The sequence below is a fragment of the Stegostoma tigrinum genome, chromosome 27, assembly GCF_030684315.1.
Source record: "Stegostoma tigrinum isolate sSteTig4 chromosome 27, sSteTig4.hap1, whole genome shotgun sequence".
Lineage (NCBI taxonomy): Eukaryota > Metazoa > Chordata > Chondrichthyes > Orectolobiformes > Stegostomatidae > Stegostoma > Stegostoma tigrinum.
The window spans coordinates 15,404,485-15,431,899 of NC_081380.1; the positions used below are offsets into that span (position 1 = coordinate 15,404,485).

The 27,415-nt window shown below is 39.0% G+C and overlaps 1 protein-coding gene across 1 annotated transcript in view; it reads right to left on the minus strand.

Annotated features, from left to right (window-relative positions):
* Positions 1–410: 410 nt before the first annotated feature.
* LOC125464736 (uncharacterized) overlaps positions 411–27,415 on the minus strand; it is a 38,049-nt gene continuing 11,044 nt past the window's right edge. The window contains exons 2-3 of the mRNA XM_048557497.2: positions 16,962–17,035; positions 411–1,121 (exon numbers count right to left, since the gene is read on the minus strand). Coding sequence (XP_048413454.1) covers positions 802–1,121; positions 16,962–17,013 — 372 coding nt within the window. The 5' untranslated portion in view covers positions 17,014–17,035 and the 3' untranslated portion in view covers positions 411–801. The remainder of the gene's footprint in view (positions 1,122–16,961; positions 17,036–27,415) is intronic.

The window sequence follows — 27,415 nt, forward strand, 5'->3', positions numbered from 1 at the left end:
CTATCCCCTCCCTACCTCCTCACCTATACTCTCCTCTCTAGCTGTCTTCTTTTCTCTCCATCTTCAGTCCGCCTCCCCCTCTCTCCCTATTTATTCCAGTTCCCTCTCCAATGAAGGGTCTAGGCCCAAAACGTCAGCTTTTGTGCTCCTGAGATGCTGCTTGGCCTGTTGTGTTCATCCAGCTCCACTCTTTGTTATCTCTGAAGTCATTTAGTCTTCAAGTGTAGCTCCCTGGTGGCACAGGGTAGAATTACTGAATTAACCTTACATGGAAATACACATGATGAACAGATTTCTGCCATTTTTTCTACCTAATTATGTTGAGATCTTCACCATAAAAAATGAATACATTACCCAGCAATCCTTTTGAATAATAGTACCTTACATCAGGGTTCAACAGCATCCTTGAATCCATTTTCTGGTTTTGAGTAGAAACCTTAATCGATTTTCAAAGTACCAAATCTTCCAAAAGAAAAATGCATCACAGATTTCTATAACATGAACAAGAGATTTTTGCCTGTAGATGCAGATTAAGGTCCGTTAAGCCTCTCAAGGCACACAATCTGAAATACAAGTGCCTTTCAAGAGTACACTCAAATCCAAATGTGTTATCCAATAAAAGTGATCAAATTCACCATCAACAGCAACCACTAAGCTTAGACAATTAAATTGCATAACTAAGAAAATCAAATGGGCACATGTAGAAATCTTTATTCCCTGTTATTACTTATTTTAGGTAGACACTGTATGGGCACGTACATTTTTTAACATCTGACAAATCAATGACCACTCATGCTGTAACTAACGCACATAGTCATCAATATCCCTGGCAAATTTTCCACGAGAATAATATTCATACTCCCTTTTCTCCCTTTCTTCATCTAATGCTTTTCTGGTTCTGTGCACACGTTGCTTAGATTTAGTTTTTGTCTCCTCATAATCAATATCGGAATCTTCGTCATCATCATCATCATCATCCTCATCCTCATTATAGTCCTCAATGCCATCTAAATTCCTCTTTGCCTTCTCGTGATAACCACCAGCAGGAATTCTTTCATCAACAGCCCTCTTTGTCTTCTCATAATAGTCTTCAATATCTTTTATGGCTTTCACTTGGAATACTAGAAAACAAAACATGGTGATCTAAAAACTATAAACAAAGCTCAAATGTATTTTATGATTTTAAAAAAATCCTGAAATTTCACATGATGCCAAATATATTTCAAGATATTTTAACATTATGTTATAATTGAGGGCTTGCACGCTGTGGCAAAGTCCCTCTGTCTGTCAGTATTCTTATGTTCTGAGTCTTTCGCTACTGAAAATGCAGACTTTTAGCAGCTTATAGTTTCACAGGTACTAATCATGTATTACTGACAATTTTGACACTTGCTCAGAGTTGTTTTCAACTGGAGAGCATCACAATAAACATCAATCCTTCTCTAATTTAACATCCATACTTTCTGACAAGTAATACTGTAATATTTCAAAGCAGTATTCTGAAAAAGGGTTATCCTAACTTGATCATAACTTTCTCTTCATACATATCAATCAACCTATAGTATACTTCTAGAATTTGCTTTTAAGTTCCTGAACACATTGAAATATGCAAATAACACAAGGTCAAAGTCTTGCCACATAACACAAGTGAACAATGGTTAGAAACTAAATAACAGGGCAGTGGAAGAAGGCTACATGAGCATACCCATTAAAATTGATGATGAAAACTGACATGTGACTACAAAAAGGCTGAAATGTTCATAACCCCCTTTATCCACAATTGCAAAATTAATGCTCCTTGGTTTCATGTTTCTGTGGTCTTAATCATCATAAATACCAGTCATCATTCAATTTGAGTAATCCTGCTGCTCATTAAGAAATAGCTGAGTACATTTGTCATAGAAAAGTCTATGGAAGCTGACATTACACCGACTACTTGCATTCCAGCATGAACCACATCATTAGTTAAGTTGTTCTAGTGCCAATACAACAAAGGTAGAAAACAGAGAAATGAAAGAACCAGCCAGATATTTGCCTTCTGAAAAAACCTAACCAGATCAATCAACCTACTCACCACACCAATGGACCTGATCAAATGAATTCCAGAACATTGTGGGAAGCTAGGGAAGAAATTATAAGGACTGATTAGAGATAGCCAGCGTGGCTTTGTGTTTGGGGAATCATGTCTCACAAACTTGATTGCAATTTTTGAAGAGGTGACCAAGGAGATAGATGAAGGCAGAGTGGGAGACGTTGTCTACATGGGCTTTAGTAAGGTTCCACAAGGTAGACTGATTAGTAAGATTACATGGGGTCCAAGGAGAGCTCGCCAATTAGATACACAAATGCTTTGACAGTAGGAGGAAGAGGGTAATGGTAGAGAGTTATTGTTCAGACTCAAAGCCTGTGATAAGCAGTGTGCCACAAAGATTGGTACTGGGTCCACTGTTATATAGGAGGCATGGTTAGTAAGTTTGCAGACAATACCAAAATTGTTGTAATAGTAGACAGAGAAGAAGGTTTTCGAAGAGTACAATGTGATCTTGATCAACTATCCTAGTGGGCCATTGAATGGCAAGGTGGAGTTTAATTCAGGTAAATGTAAGGTATTGCATTTTGGTAAGACACATCAGGGCAGGGCGTAACACAGTTAATGATAGGGCCTTGGGGAGTTTTGTCAAAGAAAAACCCAGGGATAGAGATACAGACTTCCATGAAAGTGGCATCACAGGTAGACAGGGTGATGAAGACGACATTTGGCATGCTTGCCTTCATCAGTCAAAGCAGTGAGTACAGGAGTTGGGGTGTTGTATTACAGCTGCACAAGACATTGGTGAGACACATATGGATTACTGTGAACAATTCAGGTCCCCCTGCTATGGGAAGGATATTATTAAATTGGAAAGGGTACAAAAAATATTTACAAGAATGTTACTGAAATTGGAAGCTTTTAGTTATAGGGAGAGGCGGGATAGTCTGGGACTTCTTTTTCCTGAAGCGTACGAGGCTTAGAGGTGACCTTATAGAGATTTATAAAATCATGAGGTGCATGGTTAGGGCGATTGGTCTTTGTCCCAAGGGAGGGGAGTCCAAAACTAGTGGGCATATATTTAAGGCAAGAGGAGAAATATTTAAACCAGATCTGAGCAGCAACATTTTCACACAGAACATGGTGTATATATGGAATGAGCTGGTTGAAGCAGGTACAATTAGAACATTTAAAATACATTTGGACAGGTACACAGGATAAAAGAAGATTATAAGGAAATGAGCCAAACGCAGGAAAATGGGACTATTTCAGTTTAGGAAACCTGTTTGGCATAGACAAGTTGGGATGAAGGGCCTGTTTCTGCACTATATGACTCTATGACTGATCGTCAGCCATCATTACAGTTTTTGTTTAGATATGGATGCAAGCTGAGTTCCAAATGAGGCAAAAGTTTTTGTACTTGGTATTAAGAACAAAGAAAATTACAGCACAGAAACAGGCCCTTCGACCCTCCAAGTCTGTGCCGATCCAGATCCTCTATCTGAACCTGTCGCCTATTTTCCAAGGATCTGTATCCCTCTGCTCCCTGCCCATTCATGTATCTGTCCAGATACATCTTAAATGACACTATCGTGTCTACCTCTACCACCTCCGCTGGCAATGTGTTCCAGGCACCCACCATCCTCTGCGTAAAGAGCTTTCGACACATATCTCCCTTAAACTTTTCCCCTCTCACATTTATTTGAATTAAACTCCACCTACCACTCAATGGCCCACTAGCATAGTTGACCAAGATCACATTGTAGTCTTCGAAAAACCTTCTTCTCTGTCTACTATTACAACAATTTGGGTATCATCTGCAAACTTACAAACCATGTCTCCTATATAACAGTGGACCCAGTATCAATCATTGTGGCACATTGCAGATCACAGGCTTTGAGCCTGAACAATAACCCTGTCCCATTACCCTCTTCCTCCTACTGTCAAAGCAAAGAAATCGTAACCCCTGGTATATTAAGACAGCAATCTACCAACTGTGGCACCAAGAAACTTAGTAACACTGAAGTCAGTCAGTAAACCTTATAGATACAGAAACTGGAAATCAATTCGATCAATCCCAGATAATTGTTCCAGGTGTCCTTCACAGCCCGGTGACATTGTAAGGTTATATTTGGGGCTGTTCACTGATGAATATAGTTAAGCTCAATTCATAATCCTTCACAATAAAACGGCACATTTCTACAATTTGCAAGCATGGGAAAATGGTGGCATTACCAATGGCAGGCTTCCCATCAATATTCTGAGATTCAGCAGTGGCCAGAAATTCAGCTGTTTAAATGCCCTTACTATATGACCATGGCCTAAGGCTGGGTATTTTGCAGGGTTTTTCTTGACTCCCCAAAGCATTCGTATCAGCTACAATTTTTAGGTATGATAGGGAATTTTCTTCACTTGCCTTGGTAAGTGTGGGACAGATGGACAGATTTACATATTCTTTCCGGATCCTTTAAACAATGATGAGTAGGGATACAGAAAGGAGATAGGATGCTTCATGTCAGGGTGCAAAGATAACCCTCCCTCAATGTCAGCTAATTATCAACTTCAGGAAGAAAGACAGAGGAAAAGCCCTTATCTATAACAACAAGTTAAGTGAAGGTTATCAAGAGTGTCAAGTTCCTAGGAGTGACAATAACCAACAATCTGTCCTGGTCCTCCCATGTAGATGCAATGGTCAATTTGGCACAACAATGCTTCTTCTTCCTCAGGCGACTTAGGAAACTCGGCTTGTCCATAACGATCCTCACCAATTTTTACAGATGCACCATAGAAAGAATTCTGTCTGGGTGCATCACAGCTTGGTATGGCAACAGCTCTACCCAGGACCATAAGAAACTAAAGAAAGTTATGAATACAACCAGACCATCAGACAAGCCAACTTCCCATCCATGGACTCCATCTATACTTCTTGTTGCTGTGGAAAGGCAGCCAACAACAAAGACACCTCCCACTTTGGTTATTCTCTCTTGGAACCACTTCTGTCATGCAGAAGATACAAAAGCTTAAACACACGTACCAACAGGTTCAAAAACAGCTTCTTCCCCACTGTTTTGGACTACTGTATCGACCTAACTAATTTCAAACCTAATGCTGATCTTGCTTTTGTGCACCTCTTTTATGCCTCACTCTGTGCGTAATCTTTTATGCCTCACTCTGTTTTAACACCCTATGATCTGTATGTCCTTGTAAGTTATGATCTGCCTATACTGTATGCAAACAAAACTTTTCACTGTACTTAGGTACATGTGACAACAGTAAATCAATAAATCAATAATTATTGTCTAAGGTTTTGTTGTAACTCAGAAAAAATTATCAACTCAATTGGTTGAGGCAGTGCCATGGAGAGTGCACCGGCTAACCATTTGCCCTCTCCTCTTATTTAACTGAAAGAGGTGCAATGCCTGCCATTTATTTTTCGTCTGCATGGGACAAGGTCCTGTGTATGAACATGTGTAGCTTCAAGCAAGCATGAGTGAGCCACTTTGTGGTAAGGATCGCTTTGTGAGGTCAGCTTCTGATTTTAAAGTTTTTTTTTGTGTAACTGGACATTCAGACATTGTGCCTTTTTCAACTAAACAACAATGTAGGGAGAATGGTTCCCTGGCATGTTATCCATTGCTACACTTCTGTCAATCAGAGTCTGTTTGCCAATCGATCAGAACCTTCTTCTCATGCAGCATAATTATTGTTCACTTTAAACTTTGATATTCTTGCCTGTTTCCTGATGAATACAGGATGGAAGCATTGATATCATGTCCCTTTTTTTAAGCAAAACAGTAATTAATTTTTTTTTGTAAGCCATTTTTGCCCGGGATAGTCACTTACTTGCTTGATAAAGGTGCTTTGTAGAGAATTGGGCTTCATTAATCCCATGTCACATTCATTAGCGCAGATGGATGCCGGACCCCAGCCTGAGAAAGCAGGCAGTTAAGTTTGATGATCTCACCAATTGGTGTCCCATAATCCCTTGTGGTTTGTTCATGCACCAGCCTCGAACCTTTCTGCAGCATTTCAGTTAGTGATCTAGAAACCAGACAAAATAATCTAGGAAGGAAGATATTAGGCCAACCAGAAGAAAGAATACTGCAGTGAAGGGTTGGGACGGTATATAAGGTATAGTGACAAGCAAAATTAAAATTGGTGTACTCCAGTGAGGAACGATTTTCTTTTAAAATGTTGGTGCTTCACTAATTCTGTAATATCCTTTTCAGTAGGTGATGCAAAGTAAAGGCAAAATAAACCAGGCTTGGATGAACGGCAAATGGATTTTACAGCTGAGATGCAGATGATTATGATATACTATTTGTATGGAAATTGCCTGCTTGGATGCTGCAAAACTCTTCAGTTTGAATGCAACAAACTCTCAGAATATCAAAACAATTGCTTGAAAAGTAATTCACAAGCCAAGACTGAAACTTTAATTCTAACCTGCATAGTAAAAGACAAGCAGAATCTAGGTAATAAGTATGACTCTGAGGTACATGGAAAAACCTACCTAGAGAACTGGAAATAAAGTAATTTGACTGTAAGTGCATCTATCTCAACACTGAGCTAGAAATTGCTCTAAGGTCATGTTTGAGTGCCAAATATATGCAGGGACAATGTTTATGTTGATAAAGAGATCTCAAGAAGGTATCAACCTAATAACAGCGATGCTGTATACTAAGAAAAACTATACAGATTTAATCTGGTTTGAATGCCATCCCTGTCCGAAGCAATAACTTAAAAACAGAAGAAGGATTCCCGCATCCTCTGCCCCCAAATTGAGGTGCGCAAAGAATAACGTTTTTGATTTTTTTTGATGGACTCATGCAATTCCTTGAAGATACTCAGGTTAAATTGCTGTAGATCTGAAGAAATTAGTCAGAATTTGAGTCCAAGCTGCAACTAGTTTTTATAAATTCGAAAATGGGGCATGAATCTAGTGCAGGACTTCATTTAAATATGGGACACAAATTGGGTGCAAATTCTTGCACTACGAAATATGTCACTATTGTGCCCAAAACTGGGTAGAAAGTATTATAACTTCTCACTTATTGTCTCCACCATCTGAAAGACATTGAGAATTCATTTAAGATCTCATAAGTAGAGAATAAGATGTTGGATTCCATACAGGAATGGAAACATTTTAACGCCAGCCAAATACAGGTCAAATGATGTCCATATCCAGATAATTAAAGAACTGAAAGTGACATAAATAAGTTCCAACGCAGGAAATGACATCACCAACCGAGGGAAACCTAAACAGATAAATAGAAAGCGGGGCATAACACCAGCGCTTCATCGGAGGCTCACTGATGATGTTACCTAGAATGGTGATGAAACGTCTGAAAACTAACCTTCCAGCTCAGCGAGCAAACTCACATCCAGATTGTCATCAAGTGTTTTTCCAATTTCTCTTAAAAAATGCATTGCCATATAGCAAAGCATTTACACTTTAAGAAAAATGCCAGAGGCAGTTTTCAATTTGTGAAATACTGGCAAACCTTCAGTTTTTAATCTTTGAAAGTAAATGCTCAAAATGTAAACTCAGAAATATATAAGAGGTATTAAATTGTATGTAATAAATAATTCTACAACAATAAATTAAACTGAAAAGGTAAAACAGGGAGACGTGGCTGCAAACTAATAAATTACAAATTTTGAACTTCCCATGTGAGCTCTTTATTCATACAGCGACCAAAATATGTGATAGGTTCTGAGATAGAGTCATGGAGACTAAAATTCTGGAATTATTTATGGCTGCTCCTACGAGTAGATGACAATGCGACATTTTCTAGAAAGATGAGTAAAGTGCCAGATGTCATTCTTTTTCAGAATTATCGTGTCAACTATGGACTGTTGGACCACAGGGTCTGTTTCTGTGCTGCATGACTCAATGACACTATAATTGACTGTCCACAGGAAAGTTGTTTCCTATTAATCTCATTAAAATACTTGCCAATTTTAAAAACATGTAAGGAACCTCCTCAGCCATCTTTGCTCTAATTGAATGGTCCCAATACCAAATTTCCTCCTCATAATATAGTTTTTGATCCCCAATTTCCTCTTGATAAATCTATACCATATACATCCTCTTGACTTAACATCCTATCTGGTAATAGTTTGATTTTCCATTCTTCCCACTAAACTAATAATTACATTTCATCTGATATTTTCTCCACTCACTTATTTATAACAATTTTTAGTTTCCAAGGCAGACTTGCAACTTGCTTTTCCACCCGTCTTTATTTCAGAAACTTCAGCTCCATTACACTTGTCAGCATTGATTCCAAAAACTGTCGAATACTTTATCTCTAGTAATAATATTTAACTTTACTCCTCTCTTTTAGACACAACTTGCTATTATTTGGGTATTTTTAGTCTATTCTATCATGAATGCAAATGCATCCCTCACACTTGCAGGTCACCCCTCAGCCTGTGCCAGAGTAGTGAGCCTCAGAGTGCTAAAGGAAAATTGTTGAAATGTGCTGCTTTATTACTGGGAATTAGCTTGTTATTCATTGAGGATAATCAAAGTTTGATTTTAGCTTAGAAAAGGACAGATTTTAGATTAGAAAGCCTAGAGATTGAATGTTTTTGGGCAGTGTGGAGGAGACCTGACTTAGGTCAGAAGCAAATATACTTTCTCTCCCATAAAAGTAACATAGATCACCAGTTACATTTGGGGAAATGTTTTGTTGGTGTTATCTTCTTACCAGGAGTGTTTGGTTCAAAATCTGCAGTTTATTAAAGAGTTAAGAAAGTCTAAGCTCTTAATTTTGTGAGTGTTTGTGTAAGGAGACTTCTCAGTTCACAGAAAAGAATGGAGGACGTTGAATTTAAAGATTTAATCTTTAAATGTCGTAGAAGGGCAATTGCTCTGGATTTGAATTGCTACAAAGTAGTAGTATTGCAAAATGGAGTGAAATGTTGTTTTGCTGGGTATTAAAATGTTTTTCTAACTGTTTATCTTGGGGTTTTTTTGACTTTTGTGTGACAAACTGTTGTTAAAGAAGCTCTGCTACTACACTTCAGTGAACACCATCACATTAACAAAAAAAAATGATTATGATCTATCAGATGATCACAGGCAAAGAAACCTCTGGCTGATTACAACCGACTTGCCACCTTAGCTGATGAATCCTCTTTGTCGAGCACCGGATAGAAGAACTGAGGGTGGAAAGAGAATGAAATGCAGTCTGAGTAGGGATTGTAAATGCCTACCTTCAGGAGTGACTCAGTTGTACCACTACTGACTAAGCACCTGAGTCTCGATGGACACAGCTGCCAGTCTGGGCCTGCAGCGGGAGTTAACAGAACTAACAAGAGGGAAAAACTTACTTGATTAGGCCATTCCTAACAACATCTGTCCATGTCATTATAAGCATTCAGATCACCACACAGGCTTTGTGAAGACAACGTCTCATCTTCACATTGAGGATACCTTCACTGTGTTCTGTGGCATTATTACTGTAGTTAAAGGGGTAGATTTAGACCAGATCTAGCAACTCAAAACTGTGATCTGGAGGTGCCAGTGTTGGACTGGGGTGGGCAAAGTCAGAAGTCGGACGACACCAGGTTATGGTCCAACATGTTTATTTGAAATCACAAGCTTTTGGAGCCTAGCCCCTTTGTCAGGTGAAGTGAGTGTGCTTCTCTCTCACTTCATCTGACAAAGGAGCTACGTTCGGGAAGCTTGTGATTTCAAATAAACCTGTTAGACTCTGACCTTGTGTCGTGTGACTTCTAATTCAAAACTGGGCATTCAGGAGTTGTTGAGGGGCCATCAACCAAAGCAGAATTGTGTATGGTCACAATCTGCAACATCATGGCTGGCATCTTACCTCATTCTACTATTACAATGAGACCACGGAATCAAACTTGGTTCAAAAAGGAGTGCAGGACTGCATGCCAGAAAAAGCACCAGGCATACCTAAAAATGAGGCATAACTGAAGCTACAACACAGGACTTCTAGCAAGTCAAACAACACATGCAGCATGTGATGACAGAGCTAAGCAATCCCACAACAAGCTCTGTAGTACTGCTGCATCCAGGCATGGAAGGTGACAGACAATTAAACAACTAACTGGTGGAGGAGGCGTAATAAATATTCCCATCTTAATGGGAAGCTAAGCACATTAGTGCAAAAGAGGAAGTGGAATCATTTGAAATCATAAATGGAGGATCATGCTCAGCCACCTCTTTAAGTTCAGCGCTTTCCAGCAATTACACATGATATCAAGAAATATTGAAGGCACTGGATACTTTAAAGGCTAGGGGCCCTGATAATATTCCAGAAGTAGTACTGAAAACATGGCAATCAGCACACAGCAACAACACTAACCAACAAGATGGAAAACTGTCCAGGATATCCAATTTACAAAAAAAAACAAATTCAACTTAGCCAATTGCTTCAATATTCTCTCCATCATTAGCAAGGTGATGGAAGGTGTTGTTGACAGTGCAATCAAACAGCACTTATACACAAATAACCTGTCCACGGAGTTCCACCAGGGCCATTCAACTCATGATATAATTATAGTCTTGATTCAAACATAGATCAAAGGGCTGAACTCAGAGCTAAGGCAAGAATGATTGCCTGTGACATCAAGGCAGCATTTGGTCAAGTGCAGCATAAAGTACTTCTAAGAGACTGAAAGTTAAAATTAATTAATGGATGCAGTCATATCTAGCACAAAGGTGGACAACTGTGGATGACTGGAGGCCTATCATCTCAATCCCAGGACATCACTGCAGGGGTTCCTCAATGCAATTTCTGAGGTCTAACCACCTTTAACCACTTAATCTTTTCCTCAATCGTAAGACCAGAAATGAAGATGTTCTCTCATGATTGCACAATGTTCAATTCCATTTGTAACTACTCAAATATTGAAGAAGTCTGTGTTCCTTTTTGGAAGTCCAAGGAAATATTCAGGCTTGGGCCTGAAGTAACATTTATGTAGCTTATTGCCAAGCAATGACAATCTGCAATAAGAGAGAAACTAATCATCTCTTCTTGACTTTTAATGGTATTTAAATCATTAATTTCCTGGGAGTTTTCATTGACCAGAATCTGAACCTGACTGACCATATAAATACTGTGGCTAGAACAGCAGGTCAGAGACTGGGAGTTCTAAGACAACTAATTCACCATCTCGCTTCCAAATCCTTTTCACCACCTTCAGGACACAAGTGAGGAGGGTGATGGAATACACTCCACTTGCCTGGATGCATGTAACTCCAACAACATTTAAGAAGTTTGACACTGTTCAAAATAGAGGAGCCCACCTTAAACAGTCATTCCCACTACCGCAGATGCATAGTGGCAATATTGTATCCGATATTCAAGATACACTCGCAACTTATCAAGCTTCCTCCACAGCATGTTTCAGATCCGTGATTTACTTGGAAATATATTACTGTTCCTTTGGTGTCATTGGGTCATAATAGGGATAGGCAACAAAGACTGGCCTGGCCAGTAATACCTACATCCTGTGAAAGAATAAGAAGTCGGCATATAATTCAAAAAAACAGAATGCACATTTAGGCTATTATATTAAATATTTTTGTACTTTATCTGAGAATCTTTAATATTTAGGTTTCTCAGGAGGTTATGTGTCTCACCTTTAAGAATTATAGTTCAAGAATAAAAAAGAATTGAAAGCTTAACAAATGCAGAGACTTCCAGGTTATGATGCTGGTTTGAGAAATTATAGAAAGACTGTCATTTTGCTATTACACAGTACAACTGTAGATGTCTTGCCTATCAAAATGTAACTGAAGGAGTCTACTTTGGTCAATATGTGGAGGGGTAGGGAAGGGAGTAAGAGGAAACTGTGATGTTTCTCAATAGGAGACAAAGAATTCCATAATAAAATATTATGGATCATGCATTTATGATGTAATCAAGCTCTTCAACTGCCTTCTGTCTCTGGTGGGGTCCAGCATCCATCTACTGTAAAGAATAGGACAGGATTAGTGAGGCACCAATATGAATACCAAACAGAAATGGCAGTGGTAGTGGTTTACAGGGTTTGCTACTAAGAGGTTTCTGGAAGTTCTTGTATATATTTAAATATTTTCTATGAATCTTTGCTGTTAGTCTGCTGCAAAAAGCTGGACAAAGCCAGAGGATTGGAAATATTATAATTTTGATGTCAATTTGTTCAATAACTAAATGCCATCTGTTAAAAGTTTCATAAGTAAGTTATTCAAACATTAAACATATGTTAAAACACAATTAATGTAATACAAAACACCGCAACAGTTCATTAAAAATTCAGTTTGGAGCCAAGGTTGGTGCGTATGTCTGATGTATTTGCTCAGCTAGAGGCAAATGTGATTGGTTAAGCTAGGAAAAACAAATTCAAATAATGATTCCAGAAATGAAAATAAACAGAACTTCACTTAAATACATAGCTTTGAAATGCTCAAAAATCATATCTGAGCAGCAATTATTTTCACGCTTTTAGTAGATGTGGGCCAGGTCAACACTTTATCACCTATCCCTAATTGACCAGAGGGCAGTTAAGAGCATTCAAGAGAGTCTGGAGTCACATAGAGGCAAACCAGCTAAGGATTGTTTCAGATAATAAAATGTGGCTGTTTCAGATTGTTTCAGAGATAGTAGAAACTGCAGATGCTGGAGAATCCGAGATAACAAGGTGTAGAGCTGGATGAACACAACACAGCAGGCCAATTCTGAAGAAGGGTCTAGGCCCGAGATGTCAGCTTTCCTGCCCCTATGGTGCTGTGTGGCCCGCTGTGTTCATCCAGAGCTACACCTTGTTATCTCAGGTAAGGGGATTGTATACATTTCCTTCCTTAATAATTATTTGTCTCAGGTTTTGGATTGCTATTACAGTTACATTGCCACTTTGCCACCACCTCAACATTAAAGCACTGCAAAGACCCCAACCGTATGAATATTCTGCCTAAGTACTGGCCTGTGTTCTCCTGATGTATCCTGGCCCAAACTGCTTTTCAATTCTCTTCTACTTCCTCTTCAACTCCACATCAACTGAACCCAATGTTGTTAATAATTCTCATCTCAGTACTAAGGGGATTCAGTACTTCACTGTCTCATTTTTTTCTAATTTTATTTATTTTGCATTAAGTTACAAAGCACAGTATTGCATGTTATTCTATGAAATGTGTTATTAAACTAGAATATTGAAATAAATATGTCACAATAATTTTACAAATATAGCAATCATCCAAGGAGGTTCTCAATATACAAAGCTAGTAGACTCATTTGTACTCACTAGATCTTTACATATTTTCAAAAATTAAAGTTGTTCTTACCCTTCAAATCAAGTGGAATGTATGTGGACAGGGAGACAGAGCTACTACTTACAATAACAAAACAAATTGCTGAAGAAACTCAGCAGATCTGGCAGCATCTGTAGAGAGAATCAAGGGTTAATTGAAGAGTTATTGGATCCAAAACATTGACTCTGCTTTCTTTGCACAGATGTTATCAGACCTGCTGAGTTTCTCATGCAATATCTGTTTTCGTTTCAGATTTCCAGCATCTGTATTTCTTTGTTTTATACTATTTAGAATATTTGGACTTGTTGCTTAACACTTAGCAACTAGTACTGAAAATTTATTTAGTGTAGTTTGTTGAATCTATGAGATTAAATTACGTTGAGGGTCACTGTATTACATTGAAGATGCTCATCTTTAAATCATGTTTCAAAAGAAATAGAAAAAAAGTTGGTTTCCCAATGATCATATAAGCGAGGAATTTAAAACATAGTTAACATTAGAAAACCAAAACCCATTAATGATTCCAAATCTCTATTCTCAATTGAGAACAGTTTTATAAACTCGGGGTTTAAGTCAATCTAATTTACAGCTCATCATATAACACTATTTGATGAAAACATTAACATAACTTCCGAACTTCTCAAACTGTAATACGTACTTACTTAATCAGTAACGTTTTCTTTATTGGCAGATATATTATTTCAAGTGTTTGCAAATTTGATAATCAAACAAAGAACATGCACCAACACGGGAGTTCAAATGCTTGCGAAACAAGGCCATTCAACCAATTCACTCATGGCAGTAAATCAACATTATTCACAGGAATTTACCCACCCCCACCACCTCCCCACTTCCCAATGGTTTCAAGATCTTTGCTATAAAATATTGATGATATTTTTACAGAGATGGTAGGAATATTTTGTTTGGTTAAGATAAAGACTAGTTTAGCCTTAGTTTTACCACTATATTAAATACGAACTTGAGTTGGGGTTCACAGTAGGTTAATATCTTTTCTTTTTAAACCTATATTTTAAGAGGTAATCTACCTCTAATACACAAAAAAGTCACTCACACATATAAAATGACTTAATGAACTTGATTTGAGCAGTTTCTTACAAGCTGTGTGTTTACACTGAACCAGAGTGGCATTTTGGCTTGCTTTTCCAGAAGGAAGTTAGCATATCAGTTAGAATAATGTTTAGACAGAGCTTTGAGCTCTTTAATTGCTGAAGCAGAAACTACTAAAATGAAATTCAATAAATGGATGAAAGAAAACAGGGTAAGAATTTGGGAAAATGTGTTGATCACATGATTACTTGCTCATTAGGTTGGAATAAAGAGTGACATTGTCTGCCTGTCCCAAAAGGCCTATTTTTGTGCTGTTTATTTCTAACTTTATGTGATATGAAAAAGCTGCCCAGCACTTGTAATTACGAGCGAGTTTAATTTTTGTGCTTTTAAACTTATGGATTGAAATGAGAAAGAACTGTTTTAAAAACAGTTTGCAAGGATTTTCAAGGACTGCTGCATGTTTTGAAAAGCAAATGACCTGGCACTCATTGCCAAGGGGCTGTGCACAAATGGAGCACTGATTTGCAAAAAGAAGCTGAATGGTTTGTGGGCTAGTGATCTGTTATCAATGTCAAAGGTCTTCCGCCTGCCAGCCATGTGATTGGTTGTCAGGTAGTTGAACAGCTTGGAGCTACAAACCGACACCAGCCCAGGTGTTATACTCTGTAGAAAAACCTACATTATGCCTGAAGAAAACCAGTTTATCTTTCCTTCAGCAGTTGTTGTATTCTGTAGCTTTTAATTAATAAGCCAGAGATATCAAATAAGACTGAATCAGTCATCAGGAGATAGCAAGAAGTACAGATGCTGGAGTCAGAGTCAAAACAGTGTGGAGCTGGAGGAACACAGCATTTCAGGCAGCATCAGAGGAGCAGGAAAGTCGATGTTTTGGGTTTACAGCTTTCTTTAAGTATGCTTTCGCCTTCACGAAGCCATGTGACTCTACTTGATCATATTATGTATTTGAAAATACTCTGCTACTGAGTCCTTTTTAACAGACTTGAACATTTTCTTAATGACAGATGCTCAGCTAATTTGCTGATAGTCATATTTCTTTGTCCACTGCCCTTTTATAAGGTCAAAATGTCCACACCAGCCCAACACCACATTTCCATATCATGGCTTCCCTTTCATAATTAAAGATGTTACAGAGACAGTTTTCCATTTGCTGGATGTTGTTCAAAATGTAAGGATTGTTATAAGAATAACACTAATACATCATTGCCCTGTGTAGCTATTTCTTTTAACATCCACGGATGCACTCATAGGAGCATAGGAACAGGAGTTGGCATTCAGTCCCTTGAATCTGTTCCACGATTCAATGAGATCATGGCTGATCTGTGGCCTAACTCACAAAGCTGTCTTTGGTCCATATCCATTAACAACCTTGTTTAACAAAAATATATCTATCTCAGATTTACAATTAACAACTGATCCAACATCCACTGCCATTTGCCATCATGTCCACGGGACTTCTCAGTCTTTAACCAAATTAGAAGTGTCCAGACCTGAAACGTCAGTTTTCCTGCTCCTCTGATGCTGCCTGGCCTGCTGTGTTCATCCAGATGTACACCTTGTTATCTAGATTCCCTCGTAAATCTTTTTAAGTGATATTTCTTGAATTTATTTCCTCTCCCCCTTGGTCCGATGATTATGCATTTTTGGAATGGTATTTGCATCTTCTCCTATGAAGACTGACTGGAAACTATTACTTCAACTACTTTTTTCCTGGTTCCTGATTATATCCCCAGTCTCCTGTTCTAAGGGTCCTATGTTCATTTTGGCTTCTCCCTTCCTTTTCATATATTTAAAGAAGTTCTTGCTGTCCATCATGATAATGCTTCTAAGTTCACATTCAGAGCTTATCTTCTCCATTTTTATTTTTTTTTTATTCCTGCAGAGAACTGGAAGAATTTGAGTGATGTCTTTTACATTCTATAAGATCTTCTTACCATATTACTTCTTTGATGCATTCCAAGCATTTATATAGTGTTCAGAGTTAGCTGCTTGGAAGCTGTCCTTGCTTAAGACAGGCATTGTTGTAATGGCAAATCTGCCGAATTAGTCAACCAGAGGCCCAGACTCATGCTGTTGGGGACAAATCCGACCAAAGCAGCTTCTTGCAAGCCATAAACTATTCTGACTTGGAAACATACTATCATTCTTCCACTGACGCTAAATAAAAATCCTGAAACTTCAACAAAAGCAGTTTTTATACCTATGCCATTTGGACACCATTGGTTCAAGGGGGCAACTCACAACCACCTTCTTAATCACAATAAGGGATGGGTAAGAAATTTCTGGCCCAACCAGCAGTACCCAAATCCTGTGAAAGAATAAATTTTAAAAAGATAACTGTTTAAATAATAGTGTAATCTTTCCTAAATATTGGATGAGGGTCCGTGAAACCATATTCATTTCTTTACAAAATGAATTTAAACTTGAAGTTGTGCAACTTAATCATTATAATACATATGATGTCACATTTAATTTCTCCCTATGTGATTACATTATGGAGATGCACAGAAAATATTATTGCACAATTAACAGTACTTCCATATTTAATCACAAAACTCCAAAGTGACCTACCTGCTATAGATAGTAGCTGCATTGTCAAAAGGAATTTCACATGTTTCATCATCACTTTCACAGGAGGATATAAACTGTGGACATAAATGCACAGTTGTAAGCACTATATATTTTATTTGATATAGAAACTGGAAAATGAGTTTTGAATGTTGTGCTGTAGGGAAAGAACTACTTGCTTCTTTGAATGACCAAGTAAAAGTGGAACAATGTGGAGGCACTTATTGGGTACAAACAGCATTAGAAAAGTTTGGTTTGATATTTTTATGGGATACACTGCCAACAGATACTTTTTGGATAAAGAACTATTCAGCAACAGCTTCTGCATAGTTTTAAGTCACAATTTTGTCACAAAACTGAGAAAAGAGGGCAGGGTACTCAAACTTTCAAAAGCCTGCAAGAAAGCAAGTTCTGAAAGTGGAAGAAAGCAGCATTTAAAAGACTTGCAAAGAGAATTTTCTGGCTGCCAAACTGAGGATCACTGTAGCGAGCAACAACATCTTACCACAAAAAAAAGAGCAGTGAGAAAGTCTCATCATTCTCCTGCGGTTTAACTCATGATCTACAAACTCTGTTCCTTTTCGCTTATAATTTCCACTCACAATCTTCTTGTAAACTATTTCTCTCATCCATCCTATATTTGTGAATAAATGTATGTGCATGTTTGGGTTTAAAAGTATCATGGTTTAAATTTGCTTATTGTTATTACTCATTCACGTTGACACATGTTTAAGGACAAGTTTGATATGAGTTTTTGATTTTCTATTCGTGAGTGAAACTTGGTGTGCATTTATTTTATGTTTGATAGTGGTCAGCATCAACTATATAATCATATTTCACATTCGTAATGACTCATGGAGTAGAGGCTTAATTTTCAGTGCACTCGTCCCATCAGCATCATGACAAGAGATTTGGGAGCTCATTTTGATTCTTTGAACAGAGACAATATGGGACTTAATATTATATCGTAAAGGATAAAAGGCAGATATTAGATTACTCATACTATAAATAATGGCATTGGAAGTAGCTAAAACGATCCTCGAGAAGGTGGAGGTATCGCTGATTGTTTAACAAGATTTACAAAATCTGAATTATCAAAGGAGTTTAAAAAGGGAATTTCCTGTAAAGCTAAGAAGGCAGATATAATTTACAGGGTTCAAGACAAAAAAAAGGCTGCATTTGCTAGAATCCAAGGTGAACGAACAGGAGACTGGAAGAACACAGCAAGCCAGACAGCATCTGGAGGAAAGTAGCAGTCAAAGTTTTTGGTATAGCCCTTCTTCAGAACTGGGTGTGGGGGTAGGGGGAGCTGCAAATGAAGAGAGGGGTGGAAGTGGAATGGTGGTGATAGGTGGACACTGGCAGTAGGTATGACTTGTTTAATCAATGGGAGGGATGAATCCAGTTCGTGGTTGGAAGGGAGGGTAAGAAGGTGGGATGGAAGACAGGAGGTTGGGCTGGAAGAGGAGCTGGGGGATGGATGGGAATGTTATTTGAAATTGGAAAACTCAATGTTGAGTCCTCTGGGCTGTAGGGTGCCCATGTGGAAGATAAGGTATTGTTCTTTAAATGTGTGTTGCGAGTCGCTGCACCAATGGAGGTGGCCAAGAACAGGCATGTCGGAGTGGGAGTGGGGTGGGGAGTTGAAATGGGCAGTGACTAGGAGGTTAGCTTGGCTGTTTTGAGCCAGGCGAAGATGCTCGGTCTAACAGTCACCTAGGTGACATTTGGTCTCACATACATAGGGAAGACCACATCAGGAGAACTGAATGCAATAGACAAGGTTGGAGGGGATGCAAATGAAGCTCTGTCTCACCTGTAAGGACTGTTTAGGGCCCTGAATGGAGGTGAGGGAGGCGGTGTGTGGGCAAGTGTTGCATCTTTTATGGTTACAGGGGAAGGTGCCAGGCAGGTTGGAATGGTTGGTGGGGAGTGTGGCATGAACTAAGGAGCAGCAAAGGGGAATGGTCCTTAAAGAAGGCAGAGAGGGGTGGGGAGTGGAAGATGTTCTCGGTACAGGGATCTAATTGAAGTTGGCGGAAGTGTTTGAGGATGATACCTTGGATGCGGAGGGTGGTGGGGTGGAAAGTGAGTTCAAGGGGTACCTTATCTTAATTATTTTTGGTGGGGATGGCGGTTAAGAGTCGTGGAGCAGGGAATGGAGGATGTGCAATGCAGGGCTATCTGGATGACAGGGCGGGGGGGGGGGGGGGGGGAGAGCATTGTTTGAAAAAGGCAGACATCTGATGCTTGGGAGTGGAATGTCTCCTCATCAGAGCAAATGCGACGGAGACGGAGGTATAGGGAAAACGTGATGGAATTTTTGCAGGATATAGGGTGTGAGGAAGTATAGTCTCCCAAAAGGAGCAATGGCCTAGTAGTATCATTGCTGCACCGTTAATTCAGAAACCCAAATAATGTTCTGGGGACCCAGGTTCAAATCCCTCATTGGCAGATGATGGAATTTGAATTCAATAAATATCTGGAATTAAGAATCCAATGATGACCGTGAATCCAAAGTCAGCTGTCAGGAAAAACCCATCTGGTTCACTAATTTCCTTTAGGGAAGGAAATTGCCATCCTTACCTGGTCTAGCCTACATGTGACTCCAGACCCAAAGCAATGTGGTTGACTTTGAACTGGCCTCTGGGCAATTAGGGATGGGCAATAAATGCTGCCTCGCCAGCAACACCCTCATTCCATGGTTGAAGAATGAAAGAAAAGGCTAGATAGCTAAGGGAATCTGTAGGTTTATAGTAAATGTCGGTTCGTAAACTGCCGTCAGAAATGGAAACGAGGAGGCCGAGAAAGGGGAGGGAGGTGTCTTAGTTAGACCAAGTGAATTTGCGGGCAGGGTGGAAGTTGTTGGCAAAGTCAATGAACTGCTCCAGCTCCGTCTGGGTGCAGGATGCAGCACCAATGCAGTCATCGATGCAATGGTGGAAGTGCTGGGGAACATCACCAGTGTACGTACTGAAGATAGACAGTTCAAGAAAACCTACAAACTGGCAGCCATCGCTCGGGCCCATGTGAGTGACCATAGTAACCCACTGGATTTGGAGCAAGTGGGAAGAATTGAAGGAAAAGTTATTGAGGGTGAGGACTAGTTCAGTGAGGAGGAAGACGGTATAGGTGTGGGGGATCTGGATGGGTCTACTGGAGAGGAAAAACTGAAGATCTGTAGGCCGTCCTTGTAGGATATAGATGTTTATCGGGATCAAATGTCGATTGTAAAGATGAAGCGCTGGGGGTCAGGGAACTGGAAGTTACCAAAGAGGTGGAGGGCGTGGTTTGTGTCCCAGATGTAGGTGGGGACTGCCTGGACCAATGCGGACAGAATGAAGTTGAGGTAGAAAGAGATGAGTTCAGTGGGGCAGGAGTATGCGGAGTCAGTGGGTTGGCAGGGGTAGTTGGGCTTGTGGATCTTGGGCAGCAGGTAGAACTGGACAGTGCAGGCTAAGGGACTGTAAAGCCGGGTTTGGTGGAAATCCAAGAGAGGCCAAGTAATCCAATCAGCAAGTAAGTGGAGATAGTTATGATTAAATTATGAATAAAACAGCTTGAACGTGAAAGGGAAATGGAGCAGTTTGAGAGGGAGAAAAAACAAACACTGAAATTGAAAAAGATGGAGATGAAAATACTTGAACTTGAGGAAAAAGAGAGAGTGAGAGGAGGATTTAAAGGCTGAAATTGCAGACTCATGAGAGAAAAAAGGAATCCTCAGATTCGGACGAAGATTTTGATCAGGAAAACCTGTACTATAATCTAAATGTCAGTAAGAAAATGTTTAAATTTGTGCAATTCTAATTAAAACCAAAACTAGAAGGCATAGGTTTAAGGTGAGAGGGGAAAGATTCAAAAAGGAATTAAGGGGAAATCTTTTCAAGCAGAGAATGGTGCATTTATGGAATGAGCTACCAGAGGAAGTGGTGGAGCTGGCGCAATTACAACATTTAAAAGGCATGTGGAAGGGTATGTGAACAGGATGTGTTTAGAGGGATATGGGCCAAATGCTGGCAAATGGAACTAGATTTATTTACGATATCTCGTTGGCATGGACGACTTGGACCAAAGGGTCTCTTTCTGTGCTGTATACCTCTATCGCTCTACGACTCACTACCTTCAGTAATTACAACACAGGTTGGAGAACAGAAGGCTGTAACTGGGTATGCATCAAGAATGGCTGACAGTTATGGGCTGATCCATGAATTAGATATTGTTCCATAAACCCAAAGGGATAAAAGGTAAGACAGTGAAAGGATGGCAAGTAACAAGTGAGTAAAGAAGGGAAAGCTGGGAGTGCGCCAAGATCTCCTCCGCAAATGAGAAAGGAAGGCACTGAAGTTCAAAGTGAGAGTTATGGGCCTAAAGTGGGGTGCCTTCATTCAGAATACTGCAAATTATGTGAAAAGGCCATGAAATCTGGCTGGACCTCATAACAATCCATAAAGGGGAGCCATAAGAAATGTAATACAGATCAAATTGCTTAATTACAAAAAGTGAATTACAACAAAGAACCGAATGTTAACACTGTTTTGAATGTAATAGAGTTGAATGAGATATATAGAGTATTTTTGTCAAAGGAAATGATACATAGCCATTAAAGGACACAGGAGCTACACAAACTCTTTTGCTTAAGAAAGACATAGTTCTTCCTTCGGCGAAGGCATCAAAAACCAAAATTTTAATAAAGGGACAAGGTGAATATATAGCAATGCCTTTATATAAAATGCACTTAGAATGTGACGTAATGCTCAGAGCAGTGGTAATAGGAATCATTTAGAAATTACTCGTGGATGAAGGTGACATCTCCCTAGATAAATAATTGGCTAGAGTGAAAGTAATAGTTTGACCTATAATCACTGAAATTCTAGTGGAGCAGTTGCAGGAACAATTCTTCTATCCTATATGGTGACTACAGCAATGGTTAAACAAGGTCACTACCAGTGCACAAAGTAATACCACAAGCAGATGGTAGAGTACCTGAACCTTTTCTTCAAGGTTGGGCACAATTCAAAAGAAATGTTTAGTATGTCTTCTTTAATTGAAGCATAGAAAGCAGATCCATGTACACAATAAGCATACATGCAGCCAAGATTACAGCAGACATGGGGCATTGCAGTACTATGTCAAAAACAGAGCTCTTATCAAGAAGTGAAGACATTCTCACAAACCTGTAGACAAGGATGGTTCCCCATCAGATATCAGTACTGCCCAGCTTTCATAAGAGGATATTGTGAGTAGTAAATTAAATTTCCAAGGTAGGGCATGTATGAATATGGAAAATGCAAGCATCAATAAATAGACATTTCACCTGGTCCAAACTTCATAAGGACATAGTGCCATCCTGTTACACATTCCATAAATGTTTTTCATTATTTTGTTCCGTTACATGGATTTTTGGGGCTGCACTGCATGAACTTACAGGAAATATTGATGTCAAATAGTAGAAAAACCTCGGTGTGTGCCAATCCAGCATCTCTGATACCCATACTAGTATTTGAAGAGCCATTCAGTAGAACATTAGTAAACTTTGTAGGTCCATTATCAAAACAGCTATGGACATGAAAACACGATTTCCAGGAGCTATTCCTTTGAGCCAATTACAGCTAAAGTACTGGTGGAAAAATTAACTCAGCATGTCTGTTATCATGTCAAATTAAACACTGTGGTGTCAAAGAAGTCAATGCCTTCCTAGTTCATTGTGTCTTTAAAATTAATGGAAGATTAACAATTATGGAGGACATTGATGAATTTTCTAATTGTGTTTCTGTGTGAGAATACTGCTTATGTCAACAAAAATACAAGTATTGTACTGTGTAGCTGCATTAAATAATAAATGATGAGCCAGAATGAAAAGGGAACACTTAAAAACCAACAAAAAACACTTCAAGAAAATCTCAAGAAGAAGCCTCTAAAAAAATGTTATTGAGTACCCTGTCTATCAACCATCACAGACAGGTCCATTGTCCACTGAAATAAAAGTGAATGCATTTGATTTACTGCAATGGCCATAAAGTTAATGAACATTGATAAATGGTCACATTATTACTTGCAGAACCGTTCAGCTTGATGCCCTCAGAGAAGCAAAGGAAGGTGGTATTCCAGAATATTCCAGGTGACGCACAACATTAATGAAAAGACCAAGTTAAGACTGAAATTTTATTTTCTGACACATCTGATACCATAGTTCAATGATAACAATCAAATTCTACCATTTTTCATCTGCCATCAAGAGAAGAATGTTTAATTAGCCAAAGTGGAAATATGAATGAAGCAATGAACTTTGATATACGAGCAAACAACATCATTCCCAAGATAGGTGAAAATACCAAACTTGTAATGACAAGTGGCCACAGGAGGGGACAGTTCACATCAGTTCCATCCTGTAAGGCAGATGCTACAAAAGGAAAGCAGACGGTGACATTCAAACGCAAAACTCTCCACAAAGAGAAATTCTGAAAGTGACTGTCATCTATGTTCACAAGAAAGGCTGCATTGATAGTGACAGTTGCAAGAAATTGATCAAAGTGATATGAAATTAGAGAACAGAAGGATTGCATCACTGATCTTTCTTGAGCCCAAATCAGGCAGAAAAATCCAAAAATGGACAAAAAGATGAATTCAAGAGATGAGATGAGGACGACTACCCTTGATAGCAAGGCAACATTTGCCCAGGTTTCACAGCAAAGAGCGTGAACAAAATGAAATCAATGGAAATCAAGGAAAAACTCTCACTGATTGGGAGTTACACCATACACAAAGGATGATGATGGTGGTTATTGGAGGCCCACCATCTCAGCCCTAGGATACTAATGTAGGAGTTCTCAGGGTAGGTATTTTCTCATCAACCTATTCAGAGATGTTATCACACGCCTCTGGAGCTGGCAGAAATGAACTGAGGCCTCCTGGTCCCTAGGCAGGGGCATTACCACAAGAACCCTAGTTCCTCAGGGTAGCACCCTTGGCCCAACTACCTTCAGCTGCATCATCAATGGCGTTCCCCAGCCCCCAAGCATCATAAGATGAGAAGTGGAATTGTACATGTTCAGCACCATTTGCAACTTTTCAAAATCTGAAGCAATCTTTGAGTCCATATGCAGCAAGACCCTAACAACACACAGGCTTGGACGGTTCAGTGGCTGGCAAGACCTATGCCTTGCATTTGCCAGGCAATGACCATCTCCAACAAGTAATCATCTAACCATTTCCTTCTGACATACAATGGCAACACGATTCTTAAGAGCAAATTACTCACCACCAGACTTCCCAAAGCCTACCCACCATCTACAAATCACAAGCCAAACAGGCGTTCAAATATGCTTCACTTGCCTAAATGCTCCAGCAACAGACAAAAGCTCACTAAAGCTGGCCGAATGAATGGCACTCCATCCACCATTTTAAACATCTGTTCCCTCTATCGGTGATGCACAGTTTGTGACATTGACAAGATGCACAGTAGCAACTCATCAAGGCTTCTTTTATAGTACCTCCTTATTGCATCAACTCTGCAACACAGTACAAGAAGAGAAATAGCTGCATTGGAATGCATTCACCTGCAGTTACATTCCCAAATGTTTCTCCATTCCTTCACTGTTGCTGGGTCAAAATCCTAGAACTCCCTTCCTGTTAGTATTTGGGCCACTCAACGCTAAACTATGTGACTTACAGCAGTTCAAGAAGATTACTCACATTGGATTAACATCAACAGTATTCCAACTCTACTGCAGTAGGCAAACAAGATCAACTCAAGCACACTTACCTGGCTACTATCTCCAAATAATCTGAAATGTATCTGGGTCATAAGCCTATACAGCAGAACATATGGCACACTTAGCAATTAAAAAGAGTGTCAGAAAAGTCTGACAACATTTCCTTAAAAAGCCGACTGAAGAAAGCAATAAAATTAACAAATACCTGGAAAGTTGCATTTTGACTATACAATAGTTTTATCACCCTATTCTGTATTCATTTTGTTTAGTTTCTAAGTCGTGTGCTCCTCGCTATCATACTTAACATCACATCCATTTTTTGCTTTGAATACAGGTTAACAATAATTTACCCATAAACCTTTTGGTTTTGGTTTTGGTTTTCGGATACACCTAGGTCAGTTTGGCTGCAATAAAAAAATTCACTTTTGGGTTTGTTTGGGCCATGTGAAGTTTCTTTTCCCCAAAGGGCCCAAAATCAGGTTCAAAACTACTTCATGTTAGTCTTTTTGGTTTTCCAAGAAAGGATAGACAACCTGTATTATTTAAATAGTTGTAGTACGTTTATGGCATTTATTTCTTGAATGTATGCTTTGGAAACACTGCTAAAATTTCACGCATTGACATCAAATGGAAGTTTGTCAAACCAGCAGCAGACTCCAGGATAGCCCCATTTTTTTTGCTTTAATACCTGCAGTTCATACTCCTGCAAACATGTTTATTTTAGAAAAGATTAGTATCATTGGAGTAGGAGGAGGGTATTCAGCTGATTGAACTAGCCTTGCAGTTCAATACGATCATATGGCTGATCATCTAGGTCAACGCCTTTTCCTCAGAGTATTCATATTCATGTTCCTCCACATTCATTTATGTCATTGGTATTTAGAAATCTGTCAGTCTCTGTTTCTAACATACTCAATGACTGAGTTTACACAGCTCCCTGGGTTTGATCATTCAAAAGATTCACAACAGTTTAAGTGTAAATTGTCTTCTTATCTGTCATATCCCCACCCACCTTGGTTTGAAATTTTGGGTCAGATTCTAGACTCCCCAGCCAGAAAACAAAACATCCTACCTGCATTGACCCTGTCTGTTCCTTAAGTACTTTGTACGTATCAAAAATGCCATTCTTCAAAATCTAGAGATTTTCCATTCTCTCTTCATAGGACAGTACCACCATCCCAGGAATCAGGCAGATGAACCTTCAGTACCTTCACTGTATGACAATATCTTCCCAAGAGGGTTAAAATTGCATTCTCTTGGTCTGGCCTAACCAAGGTTCTAAACAACTGAAGTAAGAATTCACCACTCCTAGTCTCCTGTCTTATTGTGTTATAGGTTAAAAGTTGCCTTCCTAATTGCATGGAGCACATGCATGTTTGCCTTCAAAGTGGATAACCTCAAATTTTTCCACGTTGTATGCCTTCTGCCATGTTCTTGCTCAGTCATTACATCTATCCAAATCCCACTGAACCTGATCTGCATTTTCCTCACAGCACACATTCAATTCAAACCTAACTTTATGGCATCTGCAAACACAGAAATATTACAATGACTAGGAGACAATAAGGACTGCAGATACTGGAAGCCAGAGTCTATAGGAGAGAGACTGGAAAAGCACAGCAGGTCAGAAAGCAGTTAAGTCAATATTATGAGCCGAAACCCTTCATCCACATCATTGACATACATTTTGAACAGCTAGGACCCAGGCATTGATTCATGCAGTACCTCAGTAGCAACAGTTGACTGACCATTTGGGTTTTCTGCCTTGAAGAAATGTATAGTTCCTGTAAACTACTTTGTAATTTTTTAAGACTATCCATTGCCTATGTGCTATCAGAATTTTACTGTATTTTCCCAATCATCTCAATCAATTTGCTATTTATATCTTTATGATTTCCTCTGCTCAAATTTATTACCCTGGCTCCCACTTGAACTACTTCACATTCAAACATAATGTAAAACTCTGAAGTTACAGTCACAAATATGGATGGCACAGTGGCTCAGTGGTTAGTTCACTTCAGTTAACTCTATCCTTATTTCGTTGTAATTACCTTTACTTAAGTCAAATGCAGTTGTTTCTGACCCAAGTTTCTCTCATGGATTGAATATTAAATTCTAATATGTTATGGTCATTACTTCCTAGGGAATCTTTTACTCTGAATTGACTTATTAAGCCTGCCTTATTACTCAGAACCAGATCCAAGGTAGCCCGTTCCCCAATTGGTTCGATGACATATTGCTCTAGAAAAGTATCCCTAATGCACTCTACGAATTCATTGTCATAGCTACCTTTTCCATTGTGATTAACTCAGTCAACATGAAGATTAAAATCATCCATAATTATTGCTATATTTGTTTTGCATGCTGCTATTATTTATTGATTTATAACATTTCCTGCAGAGTGGCTATTGTTAGGAGGTCTGGTCAGTGCAACCCTGCCACTTTTTCCATCCTTCTTGTCTCTCCAAACAGTTAAATATCCCTGAATGGTAAGTTCCCAGTTATGATCTCCTTGTAACAATGTTTTCTGTAATTGTTATGAAATCATATTCAATTAACTTGTTTTGCAACATCGGTTTCTCTGCCTTTTTCTGAATCTGTATTTGTCATGCATTGTGATACAAAGCCTTTAAGTTTGTTCTATCAAATGTCCCTACAATTTTATGTTTTCTTTGTTCGATATGGCATTCACATATTCTGCCCCTCCCTTTTGTTTTCTGGGTAACAATCAGCCCCATTAATAAT